This window comes from Salvelinus fontinalis, chromosome 33 (assembly GCF_029448725.1).
Source record: "Salvelinus fontinalis isolate EN_2023a chromosome 33, ASM2944872v1, whole genome shotgun sequence".
NCBI classification, from domain to species: domain Eukaryota; kingdom Metazoa; phylum Chordata; class Actinopteri; order Salmoniformes; family Salmonidae; genus Salvelinus; species Salvelinus fontinalis.
The window spans coordinates 16,371,753-16,388,892 of NC_074697.1; the positions used below are offsets into that span (position 1 = coordinate 16,371,753).

The window sequence follows — 17,140 nt, forward strand, 5'->3', positions numbered from 1 at the left end:
TTATGATCAGCAGGCTTCTTCCACGGTTCTTAAAGGAACCCTGTCAATATCTGGGATGAGTCTTAAAGGAACCCTGTTAATATCTGGGACGGTTCTTAATAAAGGAACCCTGTCGATATCTGGGACGGTTCTTAAAGGAACCCTCTTAATATCTGGGACGGTTCTTAAAGGAACCCTCTTAATATCTGGGACGGTTCTTAATAAAGGAACCCTGTTAATATCTGGGACGGTTCTTAATAAAGGAACCCTGTCAATATCTGGGACGGTTCTTAAAGGAACCCTGTTAATATCTGGGACGGTTCTTAATAAAGGAACCCTGTCAATATCTGGGACGGTTCTTAATAAAGGAACCCTGTCAATATCTGGGACGGTTCTTAATAAAGGAACCCTGTCAATATCTGGGACGGTTCTTAGGTGAACCCTGTTAATATCTGGGACGGTTCTTAATAAAGGAACCCTGTCGATATCTGGGACGGTTCTTAAAGGAACCCTGTTAATATCTGGGACGGTTCTTAAAGGAACCCTGTTAATATCTGGGACGGTTCTTAAAGGAACCCTGTTAATATCTGGGACGGTTCTTAATAAAGGAACCCTGTTAATATCTGGGACGGTTCTTAATAAAGGAACCCTGTCAATATCTGGGACGGTTCTTAAAGGAACCCTGTTAATATCTGGGACGGTTCTTAAAGGAACCCTGTTAATATCTGGGACGGTTCTTAATAAAGGAACCCTGTCAATATCTGGGACGGTTCTTAATAAAGGAACCCTCTTAATATCTGGGACGGTTCTTAATAAAGGAACCCTGTTAATATCTGGGACGGTTCTTAATAAAGGAACCCTGTTAATATCTGGGACGGTTCTTAATAAAGGAACCCTGTTAATATCTGGGACGGTTCTTAATAAAGGAACCCTGTCAATATCTGGGACGGTTCTTAAAGGAACCCTGTTAATATCTGGGACGGTTCTTAATAAAGGAACCCTGTCAATATCTGGGACGGTTCTTAATAAAGGAACCCTGTCAATATCTGGGACGGTTATTAATAAAGGAACCCTGTCAATATCTGGGACGGTTCTTAGGTGAACCCTGTTAATATCTGGGACGGTTCTTAATAAAGGAACCCTGTTGATATCTGGGACGGTTCTTAAAGGAACCCTGTTAATATCTGGGACGGTTCTTAAAGGAACCCTGTTAATATCTGGGACGGTTCTTAAAGGAACCCTGTTAATATCTGGGACGGTTCTTAAAGGAACCCTGTTAATATCTGGGACGGTTCTTAAAGGAACCCTGTTAATATCTGGGACGGTTCTTAATAAAGGAACCCTGTCAATATCTGGGACGGTTCTTAATAAAGGAACCCTGTCAATATCTGGGACGGTTCTTAAAGGAACCCTGTTAATATCTGGGACGGTTCTTAATAAAGGAACCCTGTCAATATCTGGGACGGTTCTTAATAAAGGAACCCTGTCAATATCTGGGACGGTTCTTAATAAAGGAACCCTGTTAATATCTGGGACGGTTCTTAAAGGAACCCTGTTAATATCTGGGACGGTTCTTAAAGGAACCCTGTTAATATCTGGGACGGTTCTTAAAGGAACCCTGTTAATATCTGGGACGGTTCTTAAAGGAACCCTGTCAATATATGGGACGGTTCTTAATAAAGGAACCCTGTCAATATCTGGGACGGTTCTTAATAAAGGAACCCTGTTAATATCTGGGACGGTTCTTAAAGGAACCCTGTTAATATCTGGGACGGTTCTTAAAGGAACCCTGTTAATATCTGGGACGGTTCTTAACGGAACCCTGTCAATATCTGGGACGGTTCTTAACGGAAACCTGTCAATATCTGGGACGGTTCTTAATAAAGGAACCCTGTCAATATCTGGGACGGTTCTTAATAAAGGAACCCTGTCAATATCTAGGACGGTTCTTAACGGAACCCTGTCGATATCTGGGACGGTTCTTAAAGGAACCCTGTTGATATCTGGGACGGTTCTTAATAAAGGAACCCTGTCAATATCTGGGACGGTTCTTAATAAAGGAACCCTGTCAATATCTGGGACGGTTCTTAATAAAGGAACCCTGTCAATATCTGGGACGGTTCTTAATAAAGGAACCCTGTCAATATCTGGGACGGTTCTTAATAAAGGAACCCTGTCAATATCTGGGACGGTTCTTAATAAAGGAACCCTGTCAATATCTGGGACGGTTCTTAATAAAGGAACCCTGTCAATATCTGGGACGGTTCTTAATAAAGGAACCCTGTCAATATCTGGGGCGGTTCTTAATAAAGGAACCCTGTTAATATCTGGGACGGTTCTTAATAAAGGAACCCTGTCAATATCTGGGACGGTTCTTAATAAAGGAACCCTGTCAATATCTGGGACGGTTCTTAATAAAGGAACCCTGTCAATATCTGGGACGGTTCTTAATAAAGGAACCCTGTCAATATCTGGGACGGTTCTTAAAGGAACCCTGTCAATATCTGGGACGGTTCTTAATAAAGAAACCCTGTTAATATCTGGGACGGTTCTTAAAGGAACCCTGTCAATATCTGGGACGGTTCTTAAAGGAACCCTGTCAATATCTGGGACGGTTCTTAAAGGAACCCTGTTAATATCTGGGACGGTTCTTAATAAAGGAACCCTGTTAATATCTGGGACGGTTCTTAATAAAGGAACCCTGTCAATATCTGGGACGGTTCTTAATAAAGGAACCCTGTTAATATCTGGGACGGTTCTTAATAAAGGAACCCTGTCAATATCTGGGGCGGTTCTTAAAGGAACCCTGTCAATATCTGGGACGGTTCTTAATAAAGGAACCCTGTCAATATCTGGGACGGTTCTTAATAAAGGAACCCTGTCAATATCTGGGACGGTTCTTAACGGAACCCTGTCAATATCTGGGACGGTTCTTAACGGAACCCTGTCAATATCTGGGACGGTTCTTAAAGGAACCCTGTCAATATCTGGGACGGTTCTTAAAGGAACCCTGTTGATATCTGGGACGGTTCTTAAAGGAACCCTGTCGATATCTGGGACGGTTCTTAAAGGAACCCTGTCGATATCTGGGACGGTTCTTAATAAAGGAACCCTGTCGATCTGGGACGGTTCTTAAAGGAACCCTGTTAATATCTGGGACGGTTCTTAAAGGAACCCTGTCAATATCTGGGACGGTTCTTAAAGGAACCCTGTTAATATCTGGGACGGTTCTTAAAGGAACCCTGTTAATATCTGGGACGGTTCTTAAAGGAACCCTGTCGATATCTGGGACGGTTCTTAATAAAGGAACCCTATCGATCTGGGACGGTTCTTAAAGGAACACTGTTAATATCTGGGACGGTTCTTAAAGGAACCCTGTTAATATCTGGGACGGTTCTTAAAGGAACCCTGTTAATATCTGGGACGGTTCTTAAAGGAACCCTGTTAATATCTGGGACGGTTCTTAAAGGAACCCTGTTAATATCTGGGACGGTTCTTAAAGGAACCCTATTAATATCTGGGACGGTTCTTAAAGGAACCCTGTTAATATCTGGGACGGTTCTTAAAGGAACCCTGTCGATATCTGGGACGGTTCTTAATAAAGGAACCCTATCGATCTGGGACGGTTCTTAAAGGAACCCTGTTAATATCTGGGACGGTTCTTAAAGGAACACTGTTAATATCTGGGACGGTTCTTAAAGGAACCCTGTTAATATCTGGGACGGTTCTTAAAGGAACCCTGTTAATATCTGGGACGGTTCTTAAAGGAACCCTGTCGATATCTGGGACGGTTCTTAATAAAGGAACCCTATCGATCTGGGACGGTTCTTAAAGGAACACTGTTAATATCTGGGACGGTTCTTAAAGGAACCCTGTTAATATCTGGGACGGTTCTTAAAGGAACCCTGTTAATATCTGGGACGGTTCTTAAAGGAACCCTGTTAATATCTGGGACGGTTCTTAAAGGAACCCTGTTAATATCTGGGACGGTTCTTAAAGGAACCCTATTAATATCTGGGACGGTTCTTAAAGGAACCCTGTTAATATCTGGGACGGTTCTTAAAGGAACCCTGTCGATATCTGGGACGGTTCTTAATAAAGGAACCCTATCGATCTGGGACGGTTCTTAAAGGAACCCTGTTAATATCTGGGACGGTTCTTAAAGGAACACTGTTAATATCTGGGACGGTTCTTAAAGGAACCCTGTTAATATCTGGGACGGTTCTTAAAGGAACCCTGTTAATATCTGCGATGGTTTTAACATTTTTGTTATGAAATATTTAATGACGTCCTACACAGATTTAGTGTAATTTCATGTCTATTGACTGTTTAGTGGTGAGCTAAACTGGGGAGACTGCTTCTCTGTGACATTTTCCAGTAGGATCCCTGTGATGATTTAATACAAAAAAAATGAACAGGTATTTTCAGCTCTCTATATAACCTGTCTAATTTTCTGTTCATATTGTAACTCCCTGCTATACAGTGCATTCAGAAAGTATTCAGACCCCTTGAACTTTTTCCACATTCTGTTACGTTACGGCCTTATTCTAAAATGGAATAAATAAATAATAGTCTACTCACAATACCCTATAATGACAGTGAAACAGTTTAAAAATATATATATATATTTGAATTTATAATTTTTTTTTAAACATACCTTATTTACATAAGTATTCAGACCCTTTTCAATGAGAATCTAAATTGATCTCAGATGCATCCTGTTTCCATTGATCATCCTTGAGATGTTTCTACAACTTGATTGGAGTCTACCTGTGGTAAATTCAATTGATTGGACATGATTTGGAAAGGCAGTTGACAGTGCATTTCAGAGCAAAAACCAAGCCATGAGGTGGTAGGAATTGTCCGTATAGCTCCAAGACAGGATTGTGTCGAGGCACAGATCTGGGGAAGGGTAGCAAAACATTTCTGCAGCATTGAAGTTCCAAGAACACAGTGGTCTCCATTATTCTTTTTATTTCTTACATTTTTTTAAAATTTCTTACATCTTTTTAATCAAACCTTTTTTTTGTAACTTAAACAAGTCAGTTAAGAACAATTTCTTATTTACAATGACGGCCTAACCCGGTCAAACCCTAAGCCGGACGACGCTGGGTCAAATGTGCGCCGCCCTGTGGGACTCCCAATCACTGCCGGTTGTGATACAGACCGGAATCGAACCAGTCTTTGCTTTACAAATTGACTTTATTGTGTGGAAACTAGGTTGTTTTATTCAAGCATGCTTACACCCAACAGAAGACCCCACTCTTGCCTCCTCTCTAGTGGGTTAAAATGGCAGACTTGGCACAGAGTACCGGTTGGAGTTCTACCCCTGTTACTGTCATTTTGAGCTATGGCTAGGTTAAGCAAAGCTACTATTTAATTGAGTTATTTCAAGTGTTTTTAGTTTTTTTTAAACAAAACAGCACAAAAGCATAATTACAGTGTTCTAATTTAAAACATGATGTACTAACAGTAATCTTGCGAGGGGAAAATGCAGAAGAGAAACCTTATAGTAGTGACGCCTCTAGCACTGAGATACAGTGCCTAAGACCGCTGTGCCACTCGGGAGGCTTTTTTAAAAAGAAGTTTGGAACCACCAAGACTCTTCCTAGAGATGGCCGCCCGGCCAAACTGAGCAATCGCCTTGGTCAGGGAGGTGACCAAGAAACTCGATGGTCACTGAGTAAAGGGTCAGAATACTTATGTTAATGTCCTTTTTTATTTTTTTTGATATGTTAGCAAAATTTCATTTTATTTTTTTTGCCTTTGTCATTATGGTATATTGTGTGTAGATTGGTGAACGGGTAAAAACAATTGAATCAATTTCAGAATACGGCTTTAACGTAACGAAATGTGTAAAAAGGTCAAGGGGTATGAATGCTTACTGAATTCACTGTATATGTTCTGGTTGTCTTTGTCTAATAACATTGGGAAATTATTTTAAATAGATGCTTCAAAACCTTTTTAGAATGATATTTATCAGCTTACTCCAATATTTTTTTCTGTTCAAAGCTCAAACTCCCATGATTCCATTCAGCAAAACCACTCTCGCCATCACTGACCGACTTGAGAATAACTATTTTCATGCCACTTCGATACCGTAGTGAGTTTTTCGTAGCAAGTTAGGAGAACTTACGCAGCAGGTTAAGGATAATTAACTTAGCAGGTTAGGAGACTAAGGTTAATAAAAATAATAATTACGGTTCCGGTTAGCGAAACATTTTCTCCTAACCTGCTATGAAAAAGTCACTTTGTCAAAGTGTTTTAGAAAAAGAGTGTGTACCGACTGACGTTTATATTCTGACACAGCCTTTGTGTCTTTTCCAAATAGCCTGTATTTTCGTATTGAATAACTTGTAAACGTCTTACTTTTTCTTAGTTCTAATAAGCCTCCAGTGTTGGATAGTTGCTTGCGACAGTCGCTGAGGCTGTATTTGTCTTATCATTGGAAACACTTAATTTTCAGATGCAGGCGGTTTAGTTACTTAGCTAGCTAGCATTGCTAAATGTTAGCGCCAATTTTTTTATTTTATTGTTGCAAACACTATTATTTGAGACGTAACATTAGCTCTCGATCTAGCATGCTAACTACACACAGTAACCGTGTTATGGTTAGCGTAGCTAGTTAGCATCTAAATTATAGTTATTTTTTGAGTGTAGTTGCAGTTGATTGGTGACAGTACTTAAGGCTTCCATCCAATTGGTGACAGATTTTTATGCCAAAAAATAAATAAATATGCAAATGTTCCCACCATTGGTGTATTTGCACCAAACGGACTTGTTGCAGATAGTTACCGTAGCTAACTGTACTTTTTGGCTTATGTTTTAATGTTCAGAATAAAAAAAATCTAATGTTAGGTGTGTTTCCATCATATTTTCAACTCTTCTGACTCTTTCAACGCTTTCCACAGTTGTGTCAAGTTGGCTGGATGTCCTTTGGGTGATGGACCAGTCTTGATACACACAGGAAACTGTTACGCGTGGAAAACCCCAGCAGCGTTGCAGTTCTTGACACTCTTGAACCGGTGCGCCTGGCATCTACTATAATTTGTTTTGCCCATTCACCCTCTTTATTTTTTAAAACCTTTATTTAACTAGTCAGTTAAGAACAAATCCTTATTTTCAATGACGGCCTACCGGGGAACAGTGGGTTAACTGCCTTGTTCAGGGGCAGAACGACAGATTTTTACCTTGTCAGCTCGGGGTTTCGATCTTGCAACCTTTCGGTTACTAGTCCAAACGCTCTAACCACTAGGCTACCCTGCCGCCTCTGAATGGCACACCTACACAATCCATATCTCAATTGTTTTAAGTCTTTTAGAAAATCCGTTCTTTAACCTGTCTCCTCTACGTCATCGACACTGACCGAAGTGGAGAAGGGATCATTTCACAGGTGTTCACCTGGTCAGTCTGTCATGGAAAGAGCAGCTGTTTAAAAAAAATAATTGTATACTAAAAGCGTAAGAACTTGTTTTAAAGTGGCGGAATTGTCCTTTTTAAAGGAACTATATTAATGAGTTCTTAATGCTGCATTGTAATATTTTAGGCGACCCGATCAGATTCTGATCTATGTGCTTCCCTTAAGCGTAGAGTTTTAGTAACCAGGAAAATACGGGTGTTTTTTTTGCGTATTGCACCTCTCTTTTTTTTTAAGGAAGCATATAATTATCTGAGGCAGCTATGTGTCATGTCCCGGCTTGTTCCTCAGTCCTGAAGAAGTAAAAATGTATTTTTAGTTTGTTTTTTGCAACAAAGATGTACAGCTCCTTGGTGAGCTATGATTAGTCAGCGCCTCACCTCCTAGTGTGGGTAAGGACCTGCTCGTGTAATCCACTCCAAGCTCTAAACATCTCTGATCTGCTTTACATTTCTCCCCCGTTCATTGACAAACCATTTGAATTTGAATATGTATATAATTTAGTAGACGCTCTTATCCAGAGCAACTTACAGGAGCAATTATGGTTTAAGTGCCTTGCTCAAGGGCACATCGACAGGTTTTTCACTCTAGTCGGCTCTGGGATTTGAACCAGCAAACTCTTGCTTTTAACACCCAATGTTGACATAACTTTACCATTTCTTATTTTGGAGGTTAATTGTTTCCCTAGCGCTGACTCAACAGTTTCTCGAATGCTCTGGTTTCAACTCAAACTGCTAGCCCAACCGCCCAACTGCCCAACTGCCATGGCATTCAGCTTCACCATGGCAACAGCCATGGCATCCCCACACCCCCCCCCCCCTTCTCCCTTTGTTTCTACTCCAATCATTGACTGGATGTTCCTGTTTCTGCAGAGTGGTCACATGCCCTGTGTGCGGGTTTGGGACGTGGTCGAGCAGGCCCAGGTGGCAGAGGTACAGTGCCATAAGTACGGGGTGGCCTGTGTGGCCTTCTCAACCAACAGCAGCTACATCGTGTCAGTAGGCTACCAGCACGATATGACCGTCAGCGTCTGGGAGTGGAGGGTAAGTTCAAAGACCTGGGTCTGTTTGTTTTTTTCTTTCAGAGACTTGAGCCTGTTAAGTGCCAGAGGTGTAGAGTTGCACTTTTCCTATCCAATACATTGGTTCCATTGCACCGGGCAACCGCTGAAATTTGGATTCCCAGGATGTCTACTCTGCTGGCTGGATAGTACTGGGGTTAGAGGTCATGGCTGTGCTTCTTGGGAAGGGGCAGGGAATCCCAGAGCCTGTACTTTTATGTCCCGTCATTTTATCTGTCTGCTAACTTGTTGAAGGGTGTCCAGACTGAGTAATGTTAGTCCAAATGTTCTGCACAACAACCTGTTCTGCACAACAACAACATCAACAACAACATCCTGTTCTGCACATCAACAACAACATCCTGTTCTGCACATCAACAACAACATCCTGTTCTGCACAACAACATCAACAACAACATCCTGTTCTGCACAACAACAACATCAACAACAACATCCTGTTCTGCACAACAACAACATCAACAACAACATCCTGTTCTGCACATCAACAACAACATCCTGTTCTGCACATCAACAACAACATCCTGTTCTGCACAACAACATCAACAACAACATCCTGTTCTGCACAACAACAACATCAACAACAACATCCTGTTCTGCACAACAACAACATCAACAACAACATCCTGTTCTGCACAACAACAACAACATCCTGTTCTGCACAACAACATCAACAACAACATCCTGTTCTGCACAACAACATCAACAACAACATCCTGTTCTGCACAACAACAACATCAACAACAACATCCTGTTCTGCACAACAACAACATCAACAACAACATCCTGTTCTGCACAACAACAACATCAACAACAACATCCTGTTCTGCACAACAACAACATCAACAACAACATCCTGTTCTGCACAACAACAACATCAACAACATCCTGTTCTGCACAACAACATCAACAACAACATCCTGTTCTGCACAACAACATCAACAACAACATCCTGTTCTGCACAACAACAACATCAACAACATCCTGTTCTGCACAACAACAACATCAACAACAACATCCTGTTCTGCACAACAACAACATCAACAACAACATCCTGTTCTGCACAACAACAACAACATCATCAACAACATCCTGTTCTGCACAACAACAACATCAACAACAACATCCTGTTCTGCACAACAACAACATCAACAACAACATCCTGTTCTGCACAACAACAACATCAACAACAACAACATCCTGTTCTGCACAACAACAACATCAACAACAACAACATCCTGTTCTGCACAACAACAACATCAACAACAACAACATCCTGTTCTGCACAACAACAACATCATCAACAACATCCTGTTCTGCACAACAACAACATCAACAACAACATCCTGTTCTGCACAACAACAACATCAACAACAACATCCTGTTCTGCACAACAACATCAACAACAACATCCTGTTCTGCACAACAACAACATCAACAACAACATCCTGTTCTGCACAACAACAACAACAACAACATCCTGTTCTGCACAACAACAACAACAACAACATCCTGTTCTGCACAACAACAACAACAACAACATCCTGTTCTGCACAACAACAACAACAACAACATCCTGTTCTGCACAACAACAACAACATCCTGTTCTGCACAACAACATCAACAACAACATCCTGTTCTGCACAACAACAACAACAACAACATCCTGTTCTGCACAACAACATCAACAACAACATCCTGTTCTGCACAACAACATCAACAACAACATCCTGTTCTGCACAACAACAACATCAACAACAACATCCTGTTCTGCACAACAACAACAACATCCTGTTCTGCACAACAACAACAACATCCTGTTCTGCACAACAACAACATCAACAACAACATCCTGTTCTGCACAACAACAACATCAACAACAACATCCTGTTCTGCACAACAACAACATCAACAACAACATCCTGTTCTGCACAACAACAACATCAACAACAACATCCTGTTCTGCACAACAACAACAACAACAACATCCTGTTCTGCACAACAACATCAACAACAACATCCTGTTCTGCACAACAACATCAACAACAACATCCTGTTCTGCACAACAACATCAACAACAACATCCTGTTCTGCACAACAACAACATCATCAACAACATCCTGTTCTGCACAACAACATCAACAACAACATCCTGTTCTGCACAACAACAACATCATCAACAACATCCTGTTCTGCACAACAACAACATCAACAACAACATCCTGTTCTGCACAACAACAACATCAACAACAACATCCTGTTCTGCACAACAACATCAACAACAACATCCTGTTCTGCACAACAACATCAACAACAACATCCTGTTCTGCACAACAACATCAACAACAACATCCTGTTCTGCACAACAACAACAACATCCTGTTCTGCACAACAACATCAACAACAACATCCTGTTCTGCACAACAACAACAACAACAACATCCTGTTCTGCACAACAACATCAACAACAACATCCTGTTCTGCACAACAACATCAACAACAACATCCTGTTCTGCACAACAACAACATCAACAACAACATCCTGTTCTGCACAACAACAACAACAACAACAACATCCTGTTCTGCACAACAACAACAACAACATCCTGTTCTGCACAACAACAACATCAACAACAACATCCTGTTCTGCACAACAACAACATCAACAACAACATCCTGTTCTGCACAACAACAACAACAACATCCTGTTCTGCACAACAACAACATCAACAACAACATCCTGTTCTGCACAACAACAACATCAACAACAACATCCTGTTCTGCACAACAACAACATCAACAACAACATCCTGTTCTGCACAACAACAACATCAACAACAACATCCTGTTCTGCACAACAACAACAACAACAACAACATCCTGTTCTGCACAACAACATCAACAACAACATCCTGTTCTGCACAACAACATCAACAACAACATCCTGTTCTGCACAACAACATCAACAACAACATCCTGTTTTGCACAACAACAACATCAACAACAACATCCTGTTCTGCACAACAACAACATCAACAACAACATCCTGTTCTGCACAACAACAACATCAACAACAACATCCTGTTCTGCACAACAACAACATCAACAACAACATCCTGTTCTGCACAACAACAACAACAACAACATCCTGTTCTGCACAACAACAACAACAACAACATCCTGTTCTGCACAACAACATCAACAACAACATCCTGTTCTGCACAACAACATCAACAACAACATCCTGTTCTGCACAACATCAACAACAACATCCTGTTCTGCACAACAACATCAACAACAACATCCTGTTCTGCACAACAACAACAACATCCTGTTCTGCACAACAACATCAACAACAACATCCTGTTCTGCACAACAACATCAACAACAACATCCTGTTCTGCACAACAACATCAACAACAACATCCTGTTCTGCACAACAACATCAACAACAACATCCTGTTCTGCACAACAACATCAACAACAACATCCTGTTCTGCACAACAACATCAACAACAACATCCTGTTCTGCACAACAACATCAACAACAACATCCTGTTCTGCACAACAACAACAACATCCTGTTCTGCACAACAACATCAACAACAACATCCTGTTCTGCACAACAACATCAACATCCTGTTCTGCACAACAACAACAACATCCTGTTCTGCACAACAACAACAACATCCTGTTCTGCACAACAACATCAACAACAACATCCTGTTCTGCACAACAACAACATCAACAACAACATCCTGTTCTGCACAACAACAACAACATCCTGTTCTGCACAACAACAACAACATCCTGTTCTGCACATCAACAACAACATCCTGTTCTGCACATCAACAACAACATCCTGTTCTGCACAACAACATCAACAACAACATCCTGTTCTGCACAACAACAACATCAACAACAACATCCTGTTCTGCACAACAACAACATCAACAACAACATCCTGTTCTGCACAACAACAACATCAACAACAACATCCTGTTCTGCACAACAACAACATCAACAACAACATCCTGTTCTGCACAACAACAACATCAACAACAACATCCTGTTCTGCACAACAACAACATCAACAACAACATCCTGTTCTGCACAACAACAACAACAACATCCTGTTCTGCACAACATCAACAACAACATCCTGTTCTGCACAACATCAACAACAACATCCTGTTCTGCACAACAACAACATCAACAACAACATCCTGTTCTGCACAACAACAACATCAACAACAACATCCTGTTCTGCACAACAACAACATCAACAACAACATCCTGTTCTGCACAACAACAACATCAACAACAACATCCTGTTCTGCACAACAACAACATCAACAACAACATCCTGTTCTGCACAACAACAACAACAACATCCTGTTCTGCACAACAACAACATCAACATCCTGTTCTGCACAACAACAACATCAACAACAACATCCTGTTCTGCACAACAACAACATCAACAACAACATCCTGTTCTGCACAACAACAACATCAACAACAACATCCTGTTCTGCACAACAACAACATCAACAACAACATCCTGTTCTGCACAACAACAACATCAACAACAACATCCTGTTCTGCACAACAACAACATCAACAACAACATCCTGTTCTGCACAACAACAACATCAACAACAACATCCTGTTCTGCACAACAACAACATCCTGTTCTGCACAACAACAACATCAACAACAACATCCTGTTCTGCACAACAACAACATCCTGTTCTGCACAACAACAACATCAACAACAACATCCTGTTCTGCACAACAACAACATCAACAACAACATCCTGTTCTGCACAACAACAACATCAACAACAACATCCTGTTCTGCACAACAACAACATCCTGTTCTGCACAACAACAACATCAACAACAACATCCTGTTCTGCACAACAACAACATCCTCTTCTGCACAACAACAACATCAACAACAACATCCTGTTCTGCACAACATCAACAACAACATCCTGTTCTGCACAACAACAACATCAACAACAACATCCTGTTCTGCACAACAACAACATCAACATCCTGTTCTGCACAACAACAACATCAACAACAACATCCTGTTCAGCACAACAACAACATCCTCTTCTGCACAACATCAACAACAACATCCTGTTCTGCACAACAACAACAACAACATCCTGTTCTGCACAACAACAACATCAACAACAACATCCTGTTCTGCACAACAACAACATCAACAACAACATCCTGTTCTGCACAACAACAACATCAACAACAACATCCTGTTCTGCACAACAACAACATCAACAACAACATCCTGTTCAGCACAACAACAACATCCTGTTCAGCACAACAACAACATCCTGTTCTGCACAACAACATCAACAACAACAACATCCTGTTCTGCACAACAACAACATCAACAACAACATCCTGTTCAGCACAACAACAACATCCTGTTCAGCACAACAACAACATCCTGTTCAGCACAACAACAACATCAACAACAACATCCTGTTCTGCACAACAACATCAACAACAACATCCTGTTCTGCACAACAACAACATCAACAACAACATCCTGTTCTGCACAACAACAACATCAACAACAACATCCTGTTCTGCACAACAACATCAACAACAACATCCTGTTCTGCCCAACAACAACATCAACAACAACATCCTGTTCAGCACAACAACAACATCCTGTTCTGCACAACAACAACATCAACAACGACATCCTGTTCTGCACAACAACAACAACAACAACATCCTGTTCTGCACAACAACAACATCAACATCCTGTTCTGCACAACAACAACATCAACAACATCCTGTTCTGCACAACAACAACATCAACAACATCCTGTTCTGCACAACAACAACATCAACAACGACATCCTGTTCTGCACAACAACAACAACATCCTGTTCTGCACAACAACAACATCAACAACATCCTGTTCTGCACAACAACAACATCAACAACGACATCCTGTTCTGCACAACAACAACGACATCCTGTTCTGCACAACAACAACAACATCCTGTTCTGCACAACAACATCAACAACAACATCCTGTTCTGCACAACAACATCAACAACAACATCCTGTTCTGCACAACAACATCAACAACAACATCCTGTTCTGCACAACAACATCAACAACAACATCCTGTTCTGCACAACAACAACATCAACAACATCCTGTTCTGCACAACAACAACATCAACAACAACATCCTGTTCAGCACAACAACAACATCAACAACAACAACATCCTGTTCTGCACAACAACAACATCAACAACAACAACATCCTGTTCTGCACAACAACATCAACAACAACATCCTGTTCTGCACAACAACAACATCAACAACAACATCCTGTTCTGCACAACAACGACATCAACAACAACATCCTGTTCTGCACAACAACAACAACAACAACAACATCCTGTTCTGCACAACAACAACATCCTGTTCTGCACAACAACAACAACAACAACAACATCCTGTTCTGCACAACAACAACATCAACAACAACATCCTGTTCTGCACAACAACAACATCCTGTTCAGCACAACAACAACATCAACAACAACATCCTGTTCAGCACAACAACAACATCAACAACAACATCATCAACAACATCCTGCAATCTGTTCTGACAGCAGTCTGGTCAAAGGCCGTCCACTAGAGGCCACAGAAATCCCCGTGTTACTTAGAATAACCCGAGTTCTGTGAAACTGAAAAATAGATCTGATTTTTGTTCTCCCTCTTGTCCTGTGTGTGTTTTTGTAGAAGGGGACGGTGATAGCGTCCAACAAAGTGTCTAGCAGAGTTCTGTCCGTCTCGTTCTCCGAAGACAACAGCTACTTCGTCACGGCAGGAAACCGACACGTCAAGTTCTGGTACCTAGACGCCTCTAAAGAAAGACGGGTCAGGACATTGTTATTATTAAGTATTTTATATGCCGTATTGTTTGTTCTCCATCCATGTGTACAAGTGCGTCTGAGTAATGGGTTTGATTCTGGATGTTTACTATGGCTCCCCCCCCCCAGGTGAACAGCACGGTGCCTCTGATTGGCCGATCGGGATTGCTAGGGGATCAGAGGAACAGCATGTTCTGTGGTCTGTCGTGTGGGCGGGGCAACATGGCCAGCAGCACCTATTGCATCACTTCCTCTGGCCTGCTGTGTCAGTTCAACAGCAGGAGAATGTTGGATGCCTGGGTGGACCTCAAGGTCAGTATGACCCGACCCTACCTAACCCCTGACCCTACCTAACCCCTGACCCTACCTAACCCCTGACCCTACCTAACCCCCGACCCTACCTAACCCCCGACCCGACCTAACCCCCGACCCGACCTAACCCCCGACCCGACCTAACCCCCGACCCGACCTAACCCCCGACCCGACCTAACCCCCGACCCGACCTAACCCCCGACCCGACCTAACCCCCGACCCGACCTAACCCCCGACCCGACCTGACCCCCGACCCGACCTGACCCCCGACCCGACCTGACCCCCGACCCGACCTGACCCCCGACCCGACCTGACCCCCGACCCGACCTGACCCCCGACCCGACCTGACCCCCGACCCGACCTGACCCCCGACCCGACCTGACCCCCGACCCGACCTGACCCCCGACCCGACCTGACCCCCGACCCGACCTGACCCCCGACCCGACCTGACCCCCGACCCGACCTGACCCCCGACCCGACCTGACCCCCGACCCGACCTGACCCCCGACCCGACCTGACCCCCGACCCGACCTGACCCCCGACCCGACCTGACCCCCGACCCGACCCGACCCCCGACCCTACCCGACCCCCGACCCTACCCGACACCCGACCCCCGACCCTACCCGACCCTACCCGACCCTACCCGACCCCCGACCCTACCCGACCCCCGACCCTACCCGACCCCCGACCCTACCCGACCCCCGACCCTACCCGACCCCCGACCCTACCCGACCCCCGACCCTACCTAAGCCCCCGACCCTACCTAAGCCCCCGACCCTACCTAAGCCCCCGACCCTACCTAAGCCCCCGACCCTACCTAAGCCCCCGACCCTACCTAAGCCCCCGACCCTACCTAAGCCCCCGACCCTACCTAAGCCCCCGACCCTACCTAAGCCCCCGACCCTACCTAAGCCCCCGACCCTACCTAAGCCCCCGACCCTACCTAAGCCCCCGACCCTACCTAAGCCCCCGACCCTGCCTAGCCCCCGACCCTACCTAAGCCCCGACCCTACCTAAGCCCCGACCCGACCTAAGCCCCGACCCTTCCTAAGCCCCCGACCCTTCCTAAGCCCCGACCCTACCTAAGCCCCGACCCTACCTAAGCCCCGACCCTGCCTAGCCCCCGACCCTGCCTAGCCCCCGACCCTACCTAGCCCCCGACCCGACCTAACCCCCGACCCGACCTAACCCCCGACCCGACCTAAGCCCCGACCCGACCTAAGCCCCGACCCGACCTAACCCCTGACCCGACCTAACCCCTGACCCTACCTAACCCCTGACCCTCTCTCTGTCCCTATTTTGATATCTGAAAATTCTCGCTACCCCAACTATGTGAGAGAAAAAAAACGAACATCCAAAAGGTAACTTGTTTTGGTGGGGGGGGGGGGGGGCTATGGCAGTCAATTAAAAACCATTACA

At 43.5% G+C, this 17,140-nt stretch overlaps 1 protein-coding gene across 1 annotated transcript in view; it reads left to right on the forward strand.

The window, feature by feature from the left end:
• Positions 1-17,140, forward strand: part of wdr62 (WD repeat domain 62) — a 75,670-nt gene that overhangs the window by 4,089 nt on the left and 54,441 nt on the right. Inside the window, exons 5-7 of the mRNA XM_055895190.1 lie at positions 8,269-8,439; positions 15,279-15,416; positions 15,539-15,721. Coding sequence (XP_055751165.1) covers positions 8,269-8,439; positions 15,279-15,416; positions 15,539-15,721 — 492 coding nt within the window. The remainder of the gene's footprint in view (positions 1-8,268; positions 8,440-15,278; positions 15,417-15,538; positions 15,722-17,140) is intronic.